The following is a 21,401-nucleotide window of genomic DNA, read 5'->3' as shown; positions in this document are numbered from 1 at the left end:
TTCCTGCATTACGGGGGGGGGGGGGTTGGACTAGATGACCTTTGGGATCCCTTCCAACTCTACAATTCTATGACTTGTAATTTATCTGAAAGGCCTATGGAGCCCTCTGCGCAGGCGCAAAACCTCGTCAGAGACCCTCTTAACTATATTGGGGAGGCGGGCGGAAGAGAGGGTGGGAGGGGCCAGTAAGATTGCGCGCGCAGGGCAGCGCGAGCGGAAGTGACGTTTTGGAGACCGAAAGGAAGTGGCCGCGCGCCGGCAGGGGGGGGTTGGAATGTGAGCTTGTGCGCAGGCGCAGTCCTAAACAAGTGCTCCTGCTCTTCGGCTGCGTTTCGTTCTTTCTCATAGAAAGGAGCGCGCGCGCTGTTCGGGTCTCGCCTTCCGTCCCTTCAGTTTCCCGCATTTTGGTTTAGTGACCTGCCGTGAGTCGCCTTCGCCAAGATGTACGACGCGGATGAAGGTGAGGTCCCACATAGGGAAAGCAGACTGGGTGGGTGGGGGGGGGTCCTTCATCTGTCTATGGGGCGGTTGGGGTTTCTTGAGGGAGGGCGGGGAGTCTAATGTCTTCCTTAGCTCTGAGAGGTAATCCCAGCAGTGACTCTAGAGGAGAGAAATCAAGGCTTATGACATCTCTTCAGCTTGCTTAATAATAATGTGAGGTTTTTTTTTTTTTTTGAGGGATTAACCGTTAAAAAGACTCCAGCTGGATCAGACCAAAAGATCATATGGACTAGCATCTTGTTCTCAGATGTTTGTGAGAAGCTGGCGAGCAGAACCTGCGTGCCACTTGAAAGTCCCTGCAAGAGGCGGGCAGCCTCTGATAGTGGAAGTAGAACATGCCATGAACCACTTGCAGAATCTCAGGCAGATCTCTGCCACACAGACAGACACACAGACACACACACCTGTTGTACAGGAGGGATGCCAGAGTAAACCCTTAGACCAGGTTCAGTCTCCCTAAGGCTCACAGAGCAGGACTGGAGTTGGGGTTTATCAGTCAGGGAGTTTGGAAATAAGCACTTTTCAGAAATGAGCCACTTGATGAAAACTCTTAAAAGGAACTACATACTATTCCGTGAAAATATTTGTTTTGCAGATATGCAATATGATGAGGACGATGATGAAATCACTCCAGATTTGTGGCAGGAAGCATGCTGGATTGTGATCAGGTAACTTTCCAAATGGAAAATACAACGATTCTGATTTAGCCAAAGTCGAAACACTTTTTATAGTCTCACTGAATTTCAGAAGAAGAATATGGCATACATGTTTAGAATTATTTTATTCCGTTCTCTGAAAAATCACTTTATTGCTAAACCTAGTGTTAAAAGTTAGACTTTCACTGTACACTTGAAATGAATGCTCCCAAATCTCCTGATTTTGAGCATCTGGCTGGTCACTTATTTCATTCACTTCCTTCAATCTTTATTCTACTATTTTTTCCCCTACCAAATGTTTGCTAAGTGCAGCTGTGCCTAAATCTCTTGAGGCTTACAGTGGTGCCTCGCAAGACGAAATTAATCCGTTCCGTGAGGCTCTTCGTATAGCAGTTTTTTCGTCTTGCGAAGCAAGCCCATTGACAGCTTAGCGGATTAGCGCTATTAGCGGTTTAGCGGCATTTAGCGATCAGCTGATAAGCGGCTTAGCGGCTTAGGAAAAGGGGGGGAAAACCCGCAGGAACTCGCAAGAGCAAGCCCATAGGGAAATTTGTTTTGCGAAGCGCCTCCAAAACGGAAAACCCTTTCATCTAGTGGGTTTTCCGTCTTGCGGGGCGTTTGTCTTGCGGGGCACCACTGTATCTACAAGTAAGATGCCACTGAATGCTTGCTGCATTGTATGAATGGGCAAGACCCACAGATGTTGCTTACTTGTTAGTGTAATTGTCTTCAGGTGGTCCTTTCTGGTCACATTCTCATTCCTTTCATCTTTTGGTTCCTTCTGCCAGAAGCAGCTAAAAAGTAAACGCTTATTCTTCCCATAGATCAGTAACTGAACATGGAACAAATGCTATTCATGCAGAAGGTCTCAGGTTCCATCCCTCACTTTTCTGGTTAAAGCAGGATTGGGGAAGACCTATGCATGAGACCTTGGAAAGCTGCTGCCAGTCAGAATATACAGTACTTGGCTGGATGATGCAGTATAAGATAACTTTCCCCAGCATAACCTCCTAATGCTACAGATTTTTAACGAAGATCCCCCCCTCTTACCTCCAGTCCAAAGGGACATAAAACATTCTGTCCTATAGCGGGTATTCAGTCAGGAAATTTTTCTGAGAGTTGTTCTAGGAGAATTAAAGTTAAGAGAACTTGAATTTTGATACAAATGATAATTAAAGATTTTTAAAATAAATTAATCGTTTGCATTATTTGATTAAAACCCATCAGCAGATTTTTAAATTAATACCAGTTGCTTAAACATTTTAGATGGGATGATACACACGGGAATCTAAGAATGAAAGCAGTCTGCTTTTTACTTCAGAATTCTTGGTTTTGATCTTATACTAAATTGTTCATTCTCACAAATTACCTTCCAAAGTTCCTATTTTGATGAAAAAGGCCTGGTCCGACAGCAGTTGGATTCGTTTGATGAATTCATTCAGATGTCTGTGCAGAGAATTGTTGAAGATGCGCCACCAATTGATCTGCAAGCAGAAGCTCAGCACGCTACAGGAGAAGTGGAAGAGCCAGTAAGAGCCAGTCTTATCATGTTAATTTTAATAATAATAATAATAATAATAATAATAATAATAATAATAATAATAATAATAATTCAAAGTAAGGTGTAAGTAAGGCAATCCAAATCCTGTCCTATGAAAGTTGTCACTTCTCATTGTATAGAATTTCTGAATGAAGCCTTGTGTTACTTTCAGCCACGCTACCTTTTGAAATTTGAGCAAATTTACCTCTCCAAGCCTACACATTGGGAAAGAGATGGTGCCCCATCACCTATGATGCCAAATGAAGCCAGGCTGCGAAACCTTACGTAAGCAATATCTACTTCTGTTATTAGTGATGGTATATGGTGAAACCTCAATTGTAGCAATGTCTGAAATAGTCACACACACACAAAAATCCTGGGCTAAATTTGTAGAGCTACCGGTATTTCTAGTTCAAATTCCAAACTGCTTGGCAAAAAAACTCATGTTTCTTTAATATTTATTTTTTTCCATTGAAACATGGCAATTTCTCTTTCAAAGGTATTCTGCTCCGTTGTATGTGGACATAACTAAGACAGTTATTAAGGAAGGAGAGGACCAGTTGCAGACGCAGCATCAGAAAACTTTCATAGGCAAAATTCCTATCATGCTGCGATCCACCTACTGCTTATTAAATGGCTTAACAGACCGTGATCTTTGTGAGCTGAACGAATGCCCTCTTGACCCTGGTGGCTATTTCATTATTAATGGATCAGAAAAGGTAAGAATTAGGAATTCACATGAAAAAATGACTTGCACAGAAAATTCCATGCATTTGGTACACGGTAGCTTCACCCTATCTTCTTCTTTGCTCACCAACCCCATCTACCTCCTGTAGATATTATCCCTATGTTGCACCTCGCCAAACCTACCCTGCTCTCCTTAGAGATGTTCCTTTGTGGTTCACCTGATCTGCCCACCCCAGATTCCTTCCTTTGCTTCCCTTCTCACCCTCCAACCAGCTGCAGTGGTCCAGCAGCTTTCAGAAGGCGGTTGTCATGGTGTAGTTCACAGTGCCACCTGTCAGCAGTCAAATGAACTGCTGCATGTCGACAACCTTACCCTTTTATTATATGTAAGGAATGTCAAGAATGAAGGCCCATAGTCCTCTTTTCTTGTAATCTTAATAGTTGATTGTAATCTAATGGGGTTGATTTTGTTTACCTTTGGGGGGGCACATGGTGAATGCTTCATTGCTGAATAGATAGAGCCCAGGTCTCCTTGAAATAAATAAATAAAAAATAAAAAATTGTCCAGTAGCACCTTAGAGACCAACTAAGTTTGTTCTGGGTATAAGCTTTCGTGTGCATGCACACGAAGATACCTGAAGAAGGGTATCTCAAGAAGTGTGCATGCCCATGAAAGCTTATACCCAGAACAAATTTAGTTGGTCTCTAAGGTGCTACTGGACAATTTTTTATTTTTTTATTTCGTCTGCATCAAACAAACATGTCTACCTACCTGAATCCAGGTCTCCTTGGTCCAATATCATGTGTTACATTTGCTTTATCATCATTCCTTCCGCTAGTCTTCAGCTCAGAGATCTCGTAAGGCATGTGTGCCGTATCTTAGATGAAGAACAATGACAGCCAACGTTAATGTTACAAAAGTGGACTCTAAAATGAGCTATGTCTTTGTGCTTGCTCATTCCCCAAACAGGTTCTGATTGCTCAAGAGAAGATGGCTACAAATACCGTATATGTGTTTGCAAAGAAAGATTCCAAATACGCCTACACCGGAGAGTGCAGGTCTTGCCTGGAAAATTCTTCTCGGCCCACAAGTACGATTTGGGTCAGCATGCTGGCCAGAGGCGGCCAGGTAAGCAATTTGGCTTAAATCTTGAGATTCTAAGAGGGTAAGAAGTCTGCTTAATGGCTGTGGTTCCCAAAGTGGAGCCCCTTAAGAAGACATAAGCAACTGTCAAGCAAACTACAAATGCTGTTATGATTCACTGCTATTATCTGTTGTAGTATTTGGCAAGGCAGTGGGTTTCTCTCCTCTCCTCTCCCCTCGCCAGTTAGTTTAATACTAGCAACCAGTGGCCATCTTGAAACTCTGTTTATTTTTGGCAGCTAAACATTCTGACCATCCGTGAATTGTACATCTACATCTGCAGTCTTGCATTACCCTGTACCTCTTCCGTCCTCCCCCTTCCCACCTTGATGGTGAACTTTTGTTTGCACATTGGGAAGGAGACGAGTGGTGGAGTTCCTCCTCAGAATTAGGGAAACAGGAATGAGAATCTGAGTTTGCATTTTGATCTACAGACCAGTCTTAGTCATGTTTACTTGGAATTAAGCAGCATTTAAATTGCAGGGGTTTGCCAAATAAACATGGTTAGGATCTGAGAGGCCCATTAATTTTAACAAGAAAAAAAATGTTATTGAACTTAATTTGTCCCAAAGTACTTTGTATTTACAGCCCAATGTGTGATAATTTTTTAAAATAATTGTTTTGTAGTCCTTGCACATACTCAGTGGAATTTTGACTCCTTTCTCTTTTGTAATATATATATTTCAATGCCTTATCATAAACTGCTTTAAAAATCATTCCAAAATCAGTTTGCTATGCAGCATAAGGGTCTGTTCAATAATCATGTCCAAAATCCTATTGGGCTTACAGAACTAGTTGCAGAGTTCTTTAACTGTGGGCTTTTCAAGTTATTGAGTCACCTGTTCATAATTCTGAAGGATCAATTAGAAAGGATGTAAACCTTAGTATTGCAGCAATGGTTTGTACCATTGGAGTAAAGAGGTTTTTGAAATGTATTCTGTTCTGGATCGTATGGGTTTTAACCTTTGCTGAAAACAATATATTTGAAATGAATAAACTAATAAATATTTGCTCTTTGAAGACAAATGCCTTGAAAATCTGTTTCTATATCTAGGGTGCAAAGAAGAGTGCCATAGGTCAACGTATTGTGGCAACTTTGCCCTACATCAAGCAGGAAGTCCCCATTATTATCGTTTTCCGTGCGCTTGGTTTTGTGTCTGACAGAGATATACTGGAGCATATAATTTATGACTTTGAAGATCCTGAGATGATGGAAATGGTAATATCTTGATTTTTTTATATTGATCTGTGACATAGAGCAACATGTATATTCAGAAACCTTATGTTATGAAACCCAGCATGCAAAATTGGTTGCACTCAGTTTTACTTTTACCAACTAATTCTGTAATGTCTGCTTGCCAGTACAGTCGTACCTTGGAAGTAGAATGGAATCCATTCCGGAAGTCCTTTCGACTTCCAAAATGTTCGAAAACCAAAGCACGGCTTCTGATTGGCTGCAGGAAGTTCCTGCAGCCAACCGGAAGCCGCGAAAGCCCCATCAGACATTTGGCCTCCAATAGAACGTTTGAAAACCAGAACACTCACTTCCGAGTTTCAATCGGATCGTTCAGGAGCCGATTTGTTTGGGACCCAAGGCGTTCGAGATCCAAGGTACAACTGTATCTAACATCTAACTTTAATGCTGACTTCAGGAAGCTCCTCAACCCTGACAACACCATCTTTTTAATATATATGACAGGTTAAGCCTTCATTAGATGAAGCGTTCGTCATCCAGGAACAGAATGTCGCGCTGAACTTCATTGGCTCAAGAGGTGCAAAGCCAGGTGTCACCAAGGAGAAAAGAATCAAGTATGCAAAAGAAGTTTTGCAGAAAGAGATGCTTCCGCATGTCGGTGTCAGTGACTTCTGTGAAACCAAAAAAGCTTACTTTCTTGGGTATGTAAATATGCACAGTTTGCCTGTGGGAACTTATTTGCCCATTATTTAGATGAGGGTTAAAAAATTAAGACAGAAGCCTGTAGCAATATTCTTGATTAAAGTAATAAATCGGCATAATAAATAATAAAAACAAATATTTTAGGAAATATTTACAAGTTCATTTTCCCCAAACATCTTAGGTATATAAGTGATGTAATTTAAAAATAGCTTAATGTCCTTTTTTCGTCCCAGAAATCTGAATGCCCAACTCCTGTTAAATAACCTGCATATTTTGTTAGGTACATGGTTCATAGGCTTCTGCTGGCAGCTTTAGGGAGAAGGGAGCTGGATGACAGAGATCACTATGGCAACAAGCGGCTTGACCTTGCAGGCCCCTTGCTCGCTTTCCTGTTCAGAGGGTGAGTGGAACAAGTTCTTCTTGTTATTTATCACTGATAATGTATGTTCAAAGGTTTTTCCAAAATGTTTTATGGGGAAAGCTGGTCCCGTCTCCCTACAACTGATTTTTTCTGATTTCTTTTCCAACAGAATGTTTAAGAACCTGCTGAAAGAAGTTAGAATATATGCACAAAAATTTATTGACAGAGGGAAAGATTTTAACTTGGAGCTGGCTATTAAAACCAGGATTATATCGGATGGCTTGAAATACTCATTAGCTACAGGGAACTGGGGAGACCAGAAGAAAGCTCACCAGGCCAGAGCTGGAGTATCTCAAGTAAGTGTTCAATGGATCTCGTGAGGCTGTATGTGTTGCAGGTAAACATGCCATTCATATCTGAACCCCCCTAACTTGATCAGATTATTTTAGGGGTCTCACTGAAATCTGCCTTGTTTGACTTTTTTTGGTCCTTCTTCGCCCTTGGCCTTAAGGAATCAAAGTGAAACAGTTGGAAGGTCATATGGGGCCTTGACCTGAGTAGAAAAGTTCCGTTTTCTGCAAGAGAGCAGTTGTGGGTGACTGTGGGTTGTGAGCAAAGGGAATATGACATTTTGGGCATGAGAGCTAAGAGAAAGGTTGAGGACAGCAAGGGAGCAGATCTCACTCTTCCACTGTGCTCCTTCTAGATCCACACTTGCTTTACTGTAGCGTCAAATGCACCCTGGCTGCTCGCCAGGTCTGAATTGAACTCTTAGTTAATTGCCATGCTGGAGTCACGCTGAATATTGTAATTGAATGTTTATTAACTATACGATAACTCAGTTGGTTAGAGCATGGTGCTGATAACGCCAAGGTTGCAGGTTTGATCCCCATACAGAACAGCTGCACGTTTCTGCATTGCAGGGGGTTGGACTAGATGATCCTCAGGGTCCCTTCCAACTCTAGGATTCTATGTAACTTTCAGTTTAAGTAACTGGATATTTAGCCCTTGGCAGTATTGATATGTGGTATATTCCTGGATCTCACGAGGAAGCCTAAAAATGTCCTCTTGTTGCACCTCTGAAGGTATTGAACCGTCTCACCTTTGCATCTACGCTTTCCCACTTGCGTCGTTTGAATTCCCCTATTGGCAGAGATGGCAAACTAGCAAAGCCCAGACAACTGCACAACACCTTGTGGGGAATGATTTGTCCCGCCGAAACACCAGAGGTAATGCGGAGATAGGATTGAAAACAAAGCAGTCAGTGTGCCCATGTGCTTCAGTGTTTTTCATCTATGTCTGAATTTGCAATGGCAGTTGGTTTCGTTTTTAGATTTCATAAAGAAATTTGATAAAGCCGGTGGTTTAGGGGAAAGCGATTTAGGAAACCCTTGTGCTTCTCATAAGCTTATTAGGCTCCCAGTATGTTCCCAAGAACAATTCAAAGTGTTGGTGCTGACCTTTAAAGCTCTAAACTGCCTCGGCCTGAAGGAGCGTCTCCACCCCCATCGTCCAGCCCAGATACTGAGATCCAGCACAGAGGGACTTCTGGGGGTTCCCTCACTGTGAGAAGGGAAGTTGCAAGGGAACCCGGCAGAGGGCCTTCTCGGCAATGGCCCCCACCTTGTGTAATGCCCTCCCATCAGATGTCAAGGAGATAAACAACTGCACGAATTTTAGAAGACCTCTGAAGGCAGCTCTGTATTAGGAAGTTTTTAATGTTTGATGTTTTACAGTATTATGTTTTATATGTGTTGGAAGCCGCCCAGAGTGGCTGGGGAAACCCAGCCAGGCAGGCAGGTTACAAATATAACAACAGCACATGTTTTTTCATTCAGAAGGTCTCGGGTCCAGCTTCTGTTATCTCCAGGTAGGGTTGTGAAAGTCCCCTGTCTGAAAACAGGAGTGTCCTATGTTCAGTCTTCTCATTTGCACAGTGGAGTGGTAGGCAGGTTTGAGACCTATCCTCAGTTTATACATGCCTCAGAATACCCAGGGGAGACCTGGGTGCTGCAGAATTTCTCAGCAGAAAGGGTTGATGTGAACATGTCCATAAAGAAAGCTTTCGATTCAGAACTTTTGTGCCTTAGGAATTTCATGAAATCTGCACATGGTCTTAAAGAGATGCCGGTGTAAAAAATAACCGACTCCATGTTTCCTTAGGGTCATGCTGTGGGGCTTGTGAAGAACCTAGCCCTAATGGCATATATCTCTGTGGGGTCTCAGCCATCCCCAATTCTGGAATTTTTAGAAGAATGGAGTATGGAAAACTTAGAAGAAATCTCTCCAGCAGCTATTGCAGAGTAAGTGTGAAAACGATGTTTTAGTATTGATAACGTCCATATGGTTCAACCTAGGACAACGTTCTCAAAACCCTTTTCTTCTTTTCTGAAGCGCTACAAAGATCTTCGTGAACGGCTGTTGGGTTGGGATACACAAGGACCCGGAGCAGCTCATGAACACACTAAGGAAACTGCGGCGTCAGATGGACATCATTGTGTCGGAGGTAGATATTGGGTCATAATATTGCTCTACCCAGTGGAACGCAATAACTGGAATATTCATTGACTTGCTGCTATATTTCAGGTAGCGATTGTTAATAGCGTTGGACCTGGCTTGCTGAATCCGTTTAAAATTCAGAATGGCCAGTTCAAGCACTCTTTTGCATGTAATCAATCACTTCCCCACAACCTGGTACCCTCCAGATCTTTTTCTCTTCAGTTCCCATCATCCCTGATCATTGGTTGAGCTGTCTGGGGCTGATGGAAATTGTAGTTTAAAACATCTTGGGAGTATCAGGTTGGCTTAGGCTATGCTAAACATTTGCCATTTTCCTACCATTGTTTCTGAGCATTATGCTTTCTCATATAGGTGTCCATGATCAGAGATATCAGGGAGCGGGAAATTCGCATTTACACCGATGCTGGCAGGATTTGCCGCCCACTTCTAATCGTGGAAAAGCAAAAGCTGCTGCTGAAGAAGAGGCATATCGACCAGCTGAAAGAGCGTGAATATAACAACTACAGGTGGGAAACTTTGCACGGTGCTTCCATTCCTATTTCATTTTTCTTAAGGGATGTTGTGTATGTCTCGTGCTTCGCCACCAGCATTTGTGAAACGGTGCTGTTCATAGTAAGGTAAAGGGACCCCTGACCATTAGGTCCAGTCGTGACTGACTCTGGGGTTGCAGCGCTCATCTCGCTTTATTGGCCAAGGGAGCGGCGTACAGCTTCTGGGTCATGTGGCCGGCATGACTAAGCCGCTTATGGTGAACCAGAGCAGCGTACGGAAACGCCGTTTACCTTCCCGCCAGAGCGGTACCTATTTATCTACTTGCACCTTGATGTGCTTTCGAAGTGCTAGGTTGGCAGGAGCAGGGACCGAGCAACGGGAGCTCACCCCGTCACGGGGATTCGAACCGCCGACCTTCTGATCAGCAAGCCCTAGGCTCTGTGGTTTAACCCACAGCACCACCCATTCACGGTAGAGGAGGCAATATGCTGTAGCACACCAGCTGAAAAGATTATTTGCCAGTGAACATCCGTTACCGAATCAGTGCTTCTGGCGGAGTCGATTGTGTGTTATGGCATCATGTGTAAATGGGCAAAAGGGCTTCAAAATTGCATCGACGCTGCTCATTTATTCCAAGTCCTGGTGCTGAAAGATTTGCAGTTACATTAAATGAAAACTGGATAGCTCTGTTGGGTAGAGTGTGGTGCTGATAATGCTGAGGTTTGCAAGTTTGATCCCCGTATGGGACGGCTGCATATTCCCAACTAGATGAGCCTCAGGGTCTTTTCCAACTCTAGGATTCTAAGTTCACCAGTTGCAAATGGGCAACACCTGCTTGATATAAAATCAGATATTTGGGCCTAAAATAACCGAGGCCTTTTTTCTTTTTTAAAGCTGGCAGGATCTGGTGGCCAGTGGTGTAGTAGAATACATTGACACCCTAGAAGAGGAGACTGTCATGCTGGCCATGACTCCGGATGACTTGCAGGAGAAAGGCGTTGCCTACTGTTCAACCTACACCCACTGTGAGATTCACCCGTCCATGATCCTAGGAGTCTGCGCATCGATTATCCCATTTCCTGATCACAACCAGGTTTGTAGAATTTGTTATAAGGTAGACAATACAAAGTTTTATAACTGGACCATGGCAGAATATGTAAGATCTGCTTGTGTGTGCAAATATTTTTTTTAAACCTGCAATGATGTTTTCCATCTTAATTATCTTCTTTTACCTTCATAGTCTCCTAGGAACACGTACCAGTCTGCTATGGGGAAACAGGCTATGGGCGTTTACATTACCAACTTCCATGTCCGTATGGATACCCTTGCCCATGTCCTGTATTATCCTCAGAAACCCCTTGTAACAACACGCTCCATGGAATACCTGCGATTCAGAGAGTTGCCGGCAGGTATGTTTACAAGGTCCTCTTCTGAAACTTCTTTGCTCTGCTTCTGAAATTTAGTACTCGAAACCCTGATCACGGGGAGGGACACTTTGAGAGATAAGACAGCCCCTTGGCCCCTACCTGAGTGGGGCCATAGTGGTTTGGCAGTGACGGAGCCCACTGTACAAGCTGTCCCTGCTGCAGCAGGAAGATTTGCCTCGGCTGGTGCAAGAGGATAGTCCTTTGCGAACTGTCTCGCAAAGAGGTGTGGTTTTTCTCCTTTCCAGTTTCTCAACATGTTTCTGATGTTTTTATGTCAATTTGCTCTGACATGAAAACTACGCTTCTACCTACAGTCAGAATGCAATATAAAACAACTGGGGGGGGGGGCTATTCCCTAGGTGTGGGGTGTGCTATACCCAGTACGCATGTTGGGTCAGAGTGCTCTTTAGCTATTGCGTAGCCATGAAGCCAACTGATATCAGTGCTCCTTAGGAGCATTCCTCAAGATAATTTTTCTTGTTCAGGCCCATACTTTTGAGCATTAGTTTTTGCTTCTCCTTGCTTGTACTTTTCTTATTGCATCCCACCAAGGTGGTGGTTTCCCAGCTTTTCAGCAAGCGCAAGGTATTTCTAGAATTCCAACCGTACCCTGCTTAGCCAGACCAGAAATGCGGATTATTAGGCTCACAATGGACCACCTCCTAAGAAGAGCACAGGCATAATTGTTCGTTCACTTGCACTGGATGTAGTGAGTGGAAAGCAGTTGCAGATGGGCAGGAGGAACATTTGAGTGGCCGCTACAAACAAAATACTTTGCTTGAAATGTCTGCACCTCACCAAAATGAGGTTCCTGTTACATAACAGCATTGCCAGGATTCACCACAAGGAGTCACTAGAGAGGTTTAAGGAATCACTTCCACACAGCTGCCATGTGCTTGTATTTTGTATTGACATTCCTGTTTCTGGGAACGCGATAATAGAAATGCCAATTGATTACAATACAAGACGGAGAAGGAGTGATGTGTGATGACCGAGTCGTGCTCTTGAATCTCTCCTACAGGCATCAACTCTATTGTGGCCATAGCTTCATATACTGGATATAACCAAGAAGACTCTGTCATCATGAACCGTTCGGCAGTTGATAGAGGCTTCTTCAGGTCTGACCTACTTGACTTTAGACTTCTGTATGAGGCAGTCCTTTAGGATAAATATCTCAAGGATCGCCTCTCCCTATATAAACCACCCCAGACCCTGAGATCATCTTCTGAGGCCCTCCTTTGTGTGTCTCCTCCTTGAGACGTCCCGTGGGTGGCAACATGAGAACGGGCCTTCTCTGTTGTGGCTCCCCGTTTGTGCAATGCTCTCCCCAGGGAGGTTCGCCTGGCCCCTTCATTATATATTCTTAGGTGCCAAGTGAAAACAGGCCTTTGGCTGGTTAATATTCTATAGCCTTTTAAATATGTCTGTGGGAAGGGTGTGCATGTGTGTGTGTGATTATTTTGCTCTTTTGTTTTAATTACTGTTTTTATATTGAATTTTATCCTGTGAACCACCCTGAGATCGTACCATGAAGGGGTGGTAAATAAATCTAATTTCAGTCGTACCTCGAAAGTCAAATAGAATCCATTCTGGAAGTCCGTTTGACTTCCGAAACATTCAGAAACCAAGGCGAGGCTTCCGATTGGCTGCAGGAAGCTCTTGTGGACAAATTGGAAGCCGCGTAAGCCGTGTTGGACGTTCGGGTTCCAGAGAACGTTTGCAAACCGGAACACTCACGTCCGGGTTTGCTCCGTTCAGGAGCTAAAACATTCGACTCGCAAGTCCCTTGTCAGCAGCTAGTTTTCTTGAAATAACCTCTTTGAGAAGGCTGCAAGGGGGGTGGTAGGCTTTTATTGCAGCCTCTGCCCCACCCCCACTGACCTAACAATACATTTTGTTTTCCATACCTTTCATCTCTAATTGACTGTGGGGTGGATTTAGCCAAGGGGCTTCTAGTTGCCGACTCTTAATAGGACTGCTTCAGCTGTTTCCCTCAGTATTGTATCCTATTCTTGACTGAGGCACACCCCGTACCGTGTCTGTTTGAGACATAGCCTGAATTGGAAGAATGGTCTTGGGTTTGGATTTGAGGCCTTTTTCATTCCCACCCCCCTTCAGATCTGTATTCTATCGTTCTTACAAAGAGCAAGAATCCAAGAAAGGATTTGACCAAGAGGAAGTGTTTGAGAAACCTACTCGTGAAACGTGTCAAGGTAAGACTAAACAGGGATTCTTGAGAACTAGGCCGACAGGTTGCGGCTCAAAACTTTGATTCCTCTGTGCCTTTATAAATCAAAAAGAGCAATGCAGCTTCGCCTTATGTTCTTGTACATTCTCTAGCCGGGAAAGAAACTATTGGGTTGTTGTTGTTTGTATGTTATCCCTTGTAACGACAATTAGAATAGATTTTAAACTTGTTAACCTGGGTTTGTATTGCACTGGTGTGATGGGCAATGCAAATACACTTCACACGGATTAAATGCTTCCTAGGGATGGTTTCTTTGAGATCACAAATTTGGGTGAAACAGATGAGTTGCCCCCCCCCCTTTAGCATAAATGTTAAAAATTTAACTTAGCACAACTTACCCCATTAACCTAGCTGTTCAGCAACAAAACTACAGTGGTGCCTCGCAAGACGAAAAGAATCCGTTCCGTGATTCTCTTCGTCTAGCGGTTTTTTCGTCTTGCGAAGCAAGCCCATTGACGGATTAGCGCTATTAGCGGCTTAGCGGCTTAGCGGATCAGCTGATAAGCGGCTTAGCGGCTTAGGAAAAGGGGGGGGAGGGGAAAAAAGTCAGAAAAACTCGCAAGACATTTCGTCTTGCGAAGCAAGCCCATAGGGAAATTCGTTTTGCGAAGCGCCTCCAAAACGGAAAACCCTTTCGTCTAGCGGGTTTTCCGTCTTGCGAGGCATTCGTCTTGCGGGGCACCACTGTAAATAACAATGACAGTGCTGGAAGTGACAGCCCCCCCCCCCATTACTATGTCTGGTTCTTTCCCCTGCATGTATCTGGCTTTGCTGGATCATGGCCTCAAAGGACGAAGCTGAACTCAAAGGCCACCCAATCACCTTAAGAACATGCGGTGGTCTTCAGTACAACCACACTTAGGAATTGTGCTATGGGCTTACTTGAAATTGCAGAGAACCAAGGTCAGCCATGCGCTGTGTGTGATTTAGCCAACCAGCCGTATATTTTTACCATGCAGGAAGCCCAAATTGGGGTGGGGGCAGTGCTTCTTTTCAGGGGGTACTCAAAGGTGTGCAGTACCAGCACCTCTTCCTCTAACAACTTCATGTTGAGTACCAGCACATGTGTGTGTGTGTGTGTGTGTGTGTGTGTGTGTGTGTGTATATATATATATATATATATATAATATCACTGGGGTTGGGGGATGATTTTGTAAGCCCTTGTTGTGCTGGTATGCTTGTGTTCAGCTAGGTGGGTTGCAAGTTGTGCATTTGTTTTCCCCCAGGGATGAGGCACGCCATCTATGACAAACTGGACGACGATGGCTTGATTGCACCCGGCGTTCGCGTCTCGGGAGATGACGTCATCATCGGCAAGACGGTAACTTTGCCCAAGAATGAAGACGAGCTGGAGAGCACCAACCGCCGTTACACCAAGAGAGACTGCAGCACTTTCCTGCGCACGAGTGAAACGGGCATTGTGGATCAGGTCATGGTTACCTTGAACCAGGAGGGATACAAGTTTTGTAAAATTAGGGTAAGCGTAGGAGTTATGCGTGATTATTTGCTAATGATAAAGTCATAATTCTGGAGTAAACAACTGTCCTCTTTATCTCCAGGTGCGCTCTGTGAGAATCCCACAAATTGGAGATAAGTTTGCCAGCAGACATGGGCAGAAAGGTACCTGTGGTATCCAGTACAGGCAAGAGGTAAAAGCAGCCTGTGTTTTTGATGCAAGGGAGAAACATGCTTAGAAATCTGTATATGAAGCTATTGTCATTATTTTGATTTATTGCCTGCCTTTCACCCTAAAGTTGTAGAGCAAGTCATAACAATTTAAGATACAGCCATTTAAATCAAATTACAATTACAAGAGTAGGGCAGGTCCTAAAAATACACACTGCAAGCTTCAAAGGCCATGGTGGAGACGTACTGTATTTTTCTGTAAGAGACTGTTTTTTGCTTTAAAAAAATTAGGCCAAAATTGGGGGTCATCTTATACACAGAAAAATAAGGTATGTTGAGAGTGAGCGATTGGCAGCAGCGATTGACCCCCGCAAAAGAAAAACAATTCAAGGGTGGTCTCCCCTCCAAAATAGCTTAACAACCTCCCCCAAAAAACCTCAACTTTTTAAAATTAAGTTTGGGTTCCAAAAAATAGGGGTCATCTTATACATGGGGGCATCTTATACATGGAAAATACAGTATGTCTTCAGTGTTCGGAAACTGTTATTAGTGAAGGTGTCAGGCACACCTCTGTACAAAGGAAGTTCTTCAACTCAGGGGTTGCCTCAGGGTATGCTTTGTCCCACACCACCGCTACCCCTAGCTTCTGAGGGGGGTGGAACTGCCAAGAGGGTCCCTTCTGCTGATCTTAATCTATCATAATTTCAAAATGTTGGTCTTCAACCTGAGAAGGTCACTCATCTAGGAGAAGGAAAACTCTCCTCCTAAATCTCTACTGCCTTCTGAGATATCTTTGGATTTGTGTAGGGTTTACTCCTTAGCTATTTTTTTTTCTCCCCGGCACCTTGTATGCCTCCTTTTTGCAACTCTTGCAGCCAAGCTGGTGCCAAACGTATTGCTCTGCTTTCCTTTGGACCACATCGGTGAAGCCGAGATGGAGGTCTTGTAATCTAGGCAGCCCAGGATCTCCATACACACTGCCCAGGCTTGCGCCCCGGGGAAGTCACTTTGGTGCTGCTAATGCAGTGGTTTGACGTCACCCCCACAGGCACATTCCATTGTCTCTCGAGACAGATGGATGCCAACAGTTATGGTGTTCAACAAGCAACCAAAAGCTTGACCAATCAAGTTCTTTGTGAGCCTCTCTGGGGAAAGCGTTCTGTAACCGTGGCAGTACAGAGAAGGCCCTACACAGATCAAACATTCCTTTGGGGGCAGGAATGTTTGTATGAAAGGAGGCAAGGACATTAGGACTCAGCCATTTAGGGGCTCTGTAACTGGCTCTTTAAAATACACAGGAAGCCTTTGCAGCTGAAAAACGATAATTTAATTTGCTTCCTGTAGCAAGTCACTGTCAAAGGTGTTGGGCAGCAGAATTTTGAGCTAGATAAAATACTCCTGGATCTTGTTCAAGGGCAACCCCGTGTAGAGTGTTACTTAAAATAAAAACTGAGTGTCATAAACAGAATTGTCAGCACACAACTGGACAGCAGCGGAAATTCAGAACAGATCGAAAGCCTGGTTTAACAAAACCATTTTTGCTGCTTGCCTGGTGCACAGTTGATTCACAGCAAGTAAATGTGTATTAACCAGAAATTATATACAGTCGTACCTTGGTTCTCGAACAGAATCCATTCCGGAAGCCCGTTTGACTTTTGAAAAACAAGACGCAGCTTCCAACTGGCTGAGGAGCTTCCTGCACTCAATCAGAAACCGTGGAAGCCGCGTCGGACGTTCAGCTTCCAAAAAACGTTCGCAAACCGGAACACTCACTTCCAGGTTTGCTGCATTCAGGAGCCAAAACGTTAAGAGTCGCAAGGCGTTTGAGATCCAAGGTACGACTGTATACATATATAAAACGTTTACAGAAAGCAGCTATAAGTGGCATTTTCCTTTCCTGTCTAGGACATGCCTTTCACCTGCGAAGGTATCACCCCTGATATAATCATCAATCCTCATGCCATCCCTTCACGTATGACCATTGGTCACTTGATTGAATGTCTGCAAGGGAAGGTAAGAACTGGGGAATATTGAAGTGACGTGAAAAGTCACAAAAAAGCGGCAGGACGGGGTGTTTGCAGGCTTTTTCGATGGTGTTTCAAATATGTCAGATTTCACTTAAACAAGTGGTGCCTTGGAGTGTAACCCCTGCACAAATTGGGAGCTGCCTGTACTCTGTTAAACTGCCCGTCCCCCTTTTTTAGGTATCAGCAAATAAAGGAGAAATCGGTGACGCTACACCTTTCAATGATGCAGTCAACGTGCAGAAGATTTCTAACTTGCTGTCTGACTATGGCTACCATCTGAGGGGAAATGAGGTACGTCATGGTCTTGAGTGGCAACAGGAGCTCAACCGTGCTGCCGCGTTGTCTGTGATTTGGTGTTCACGGAGTCTCGTTCTTTCCCTCCAGGTTTTGTACAATGGCTTCACCGGCCGCAAAATCACATCGCAGATCTTTATCGGCCCTACTTACTACCAGCGGTTAAAACACATGGTAGATGACAAAATCCATTCCCGTGCAAGAGGGCCGATTCAGATCCTTAATAGGCAGCCTATGGAAGGTCGATCCCGGTAAGAAATAGATGTGCGCCTTAATGACATGTTGTCCGGAGAAAGGGTCTGTTTGTAGTTCTTGCCTTTCAAAAACCATCATCTGAGGAGGGAGATGGGCTCAGGTGTCTAGAATGAAATGACAGGCCATTTTCTCAGTTGCCTGTGGTGTAAGTGTGAATCCCTCTCAGGTGGCCAGGTGCAGACTCTTGTCTAAAATGTAAGAGGGCTTGTTCTTTGACACAATCAAATGGCACTGGTAGAGGTGGGCTTGGAAATTTTTTTTGGTGGGTTAGTCATTTTTGTGGACTGACTTGTAAGTCTTTGGAAAGGGGGGTGCATAGGTGCACCCTGGCTGCTTATTGTCACCTTCTGTGGGCAGAAAACATTTGCAGGTAAATCTTAAATTGGTTTGCATGTAAAGCAGCCTACGACCTTGATGTGTTTTGCACTATTTCCCCTTCTACGTGAAAGTTAACACAAACACTGTGTCAAGAAAAGCTGAATTCTGCAACCTTTAAATTAAGTATAGTGACACGACTTACTTAGCATTCTTTTAATTCTTCAGGTTTTGCAACTCTGCATAATATATTCTACTCGTCACAGGAGAAGCCAATGAGATCCAAAGGGCACAGAAACCCCATCCCTCACCTCTGGACATCTCACTTAGCAATGTTTTTAGTTTCTGAAATTTCCCCCAGGCTTTGCCCACAGATTTTTCAAGCATATATTCACAACATAAGGGCTAGAATATTGCTTTGAAAGCTCAGGGAACTGGGTTATCTGAACTTCCTACAATCCAGAATCTTATCATTGCTGAATGTCCCTTTGATTTCCCCCTGTGCTGTTTCCTGCATAGACGACATTCATACATAGCACAAATAGCCTGAGAAAATCCCAACCATTTTTTTAGCATCTTCTGTAAAAAAATAGTCCTCATTTCTTAACTTCCTCCAGAAAATTGGGATTGGTTATTTTTGGCAGTCCACTTACAGATTCTGCTCCAGTAGTTTATTGTATTTAGGGCAATGTGGGTATAACTTAACCTTCTGGCTTAGAAAAATGTGAAATTAAACAAGCTTGTTTCTCTCTCTCCCCGCCCCCCCCAGTGATGGTGGCCTTCGTTTTGGAGAAATGGAGAGAGACTGTCAGATCGCTCACGGCGCAGCACAGTTCTTACGAGAGAGATTGTTTGAGGCATCAGACCCCTATCAGGTTCACGTGTGCAACCTGTGCGGCTTAATGGCAATAGCAAACACCAGGACACACACCTATGAGTGCAGGGGCTGCCGTAATAAGACACAGGTATGTGGAAAGATGCCTGTTTCTCTCTCACCCTCCTTAATCTCACCAACCCTGCTTAATCCTTTCTCATCCTTTTGGGTCCCACCTTCAGGCCTTCTGCCATTTCGAAACCCTCTGCAAAATCTGTTGCTTCCGTCAAAACCTTCACTGTGTGTTTTGTGCTGTCTGCAAACCCCTTATTCACTACATTGTTCCACACGATTGCCTCACATCTGGGTTTAATAAGGGTCGTGGGAAACCCAGGGTAGCATAGCAGTGCAGAGAATGTCTTGCGATTCCACCATGTGTAGGATGCTCATCGCCTAAGGTACTAGGTTAGATTTTAGAACTTAACTTGGACCTTTCCTTGTTTTGAGATGCATTCCGTCCATTGGGTGAGTTTGCTTAGTGCAGGGGTGGGGAACTGTTGGCCCTCCAGATGTTGGGCTCCCGACTGTAGTTGGTTCCCAACTGGCAGCTGTAGCCCTACATTATCTGGAGGGTCACAGTTTCCCTACTCGTTTGCTGGCACCCAACTCTGCATCACATCGAATTAAAGCAAGGCAATGCCTAAGTTGTATCGGTGTAGCAGTAGTGTGCTGGGTGAGGGCCAATCCATTGAAGCTCAGCTGAGATGCGATAGAAATTACGAGAGCAGGATGTGGTGTTCAGCCTCTTCTAGATAGGGTTGCATTCCACTAAGGCAGACTACAACTTTTCTCACTTGTTTAGTTACTTGTCCATCTAGTAACTGTTTGGATCTGTCATGATGATATCCAAACATAACTACTGTATCTGTATACATGTATACAGATGTCAAAGAGAAAAACTACTACTGTACCAGACTTTTAGAAGAAATCTGTTTAGCGAAGCTTTTAATGTTTAATAGACTATTGTATTTTAATATTCTGTTGGAAGCTGCCCAGCGTGGCTGGGGAAACCCAGCCAGATTGGCGGGGTATAAATATTATGATTATATCTGTGAAATAAAGATCCCTTTATATGTTTATTTCATAACCTTAAATGACTTCAGAGGCATGGGAGAAGGGAAGGCTTCCTGAATAATGGCAATGGGAGGGTGTGGTAGATCACTGCCAGTTTTGGATACTGGATAGTAGCCTATAAGGAATCAGGGTTTGCAACCGGTGGTTGCTGACAGAACCAGCACTCTCCGGAGGTCCAGGTGGAATCTGTAGCATGCATTGCCTTATATCCGCTAAGCCTGGTGTGGTAGCTGCAGCCCTTCCTGGGCAGACAGAACCTGGCCACTGCTCCTTGGTAAGCTCCATATTAGATGCCTACAGCATGTTGCCGTATGTGATCCAGATGCAATTCAAAGGGCTTGGGGGCCTGATACCTGAAGGACTGTCCTCTGTCACATGTGCCTGCCCATCGGAGACACTGCCCCACTCTTGTCTGAAGAAAAGATTTATTGCTCAGATAAGTCCTGGCGTCCAGCCCGCTTTGGCTGCGCAGGTACCGGCCAGGCCTCCGCACTTCAAAGGGCCACGTTCCGATGCTCTGAGCAACAGCAGAGTTCAAGCAGCGGTAAGAGAAAGCTGCAAACTCAAGTGCTTTCCTTCAGTGTGCTTAAATAAAGTCCAGACAGGATCTTAGCAGCTAAAAGCAGTTTTTATTTACAGCAGACTATCCATTATCTATCACAGCGAACAGCATCGTGAAAACACGTCCTCTCTCCTCAAAAGCCAAAGTAGAGGAAAAGAACAAAGACTGGAGACACTCGGATATGACGCAATCTCCCCCCTCCCAAATGTAGGCAGGGCGTACATTCTGAGCTGTTTAATCCTGTAAGCTCAGTTTCTCCTCACATCTTGAAGTTAGCTTTCACACCCAGTCACCACCCCCTGTCTCACATGTGGCACCATGTACATAGATCGCCCTCCTAAGGGATGCTTGACTGGTGCTGCTGACTTCGTCATCCCACCACCAGGCAAACACTTTTTAAAAATTTGCCCATGCTTTCCAGCATGTCGCTGAAGCTGGTTTTTTTCAGTTCTTCTGAGGATTTAGCACCCCGTTTCTGTTGCTTTTTTCAGATATTCAACATTGAGTCCTGCTGCATTTGTTCCTTTAATTACTGTGAGAGCTGCCCTGGGAGTTTTAAAGGGGAGGTTGGTGCATAAATATTGAAAAATACATTTTGTACTAATATTTGTCAACCCTTTTTTCAGATTTCTCTGGTTAGAATGCCGTACGCGTGCAAACTCCTTTTCCAGGAACTGATGTCGATGAGTATCGCACCTCGAATGATGAGTGTGTAGCCTTCAAACAGATCTTCCTTCTCCTAGGTGCCGAGCGATTTTTACCCTTCTGAATTTTTTGAGTCGCATGCTTTCTTTAAATGTTTTTAAAATTCAGAAACTTATTTCATGGCTGAGGATTTTCAGACTGTTTAGTGTGTGAGCTCATTTTTTTGTAAATAGAAATAAAAGCTTTTCAGCCGTGT

General features: G+C 44.1%; 1 protein-coding gene across 1 annotated transcript; it reads left to right on the top strand.

Annotated features, from left to right (window-relative positions):
• The first annotated feature begins 262 nt into the window (after positions 1–262).
• On the top strand, positions 263–21,400 carry POLR2B (RNA polymerase II subunit B). The gene is made up of 25 exons (XM_081844827.1): positions 263–460; positions 1,097–1,169; positions 2,536–2,686; positions 2,870–2,982; positions 3,197–3,416; positions 4,355–4,513; positions 5,583–5,747; positions 6,228–6,424; positions 6,706–6,825; positions 6,956–7,142; positions 7,872–8,015; positions 8,950–9,089; positions 9,181–9,292; positions 9,658–9,812; positions 10,693–10,891; positions 11,039–11,207; positions 12,247–12,343; positions 13,344–13,438; positions 14,700–14,950; positions 15,033–15,122; positions 17,005–17,112; positions 17,304–17,417; positions 17,511–17,671; positions 18,760–18,955; positions 21,127–21,400. The coding sequence occupies exons 1-25, from the start codon at positions 442–444 to the stop codon at positions 21,214–21,216; spliced, it is 3,525 nt and encodes a 1,174-aa protein (XP_081700953.1). The 5' UTR covers positions 263–441; the 3' UTR covers positions 21,217–21,400.
• Position 21,401: the final 1 nt, after the last annotated feature.

The sequence above is a fragment of the Podarcis erhardii genome, assembly GCF_964252035.2.
Source record: "Podarcis erhardii genome assembly, chromosome: 17".
In the NCBI taxonomy this organism is placed as follows: Eukaryota; Metazoa; Chordata; class Lepidosauria; order Squamata; family Lacertidae; genus Podarcis; species Podarcis erhardii.
This window is presented reverse-complemented; position numbering and strand designations above follow the sequence as displayed.

Excerpts from the sequence above, each read along its gene's own strand:
- POLR2B (XM_081844827.1), top strand. Across the intron at positions 6,826-6,955 it reads CTCGCTTTCCTGTTCAGAGG|AATGTTTAAGAACCTGCTGA; the intron begins GTGAGTGGAACA and ends CTTTTCCAACAG. Across the intron at positions 14,951-15,032 it reads ACAAGTTTTGTAAAATTAGG|GTGCGCTCTGTGAGAATCCC; the intron begins GTAAGCGTAGGA and ends CTTTATCTCCAG.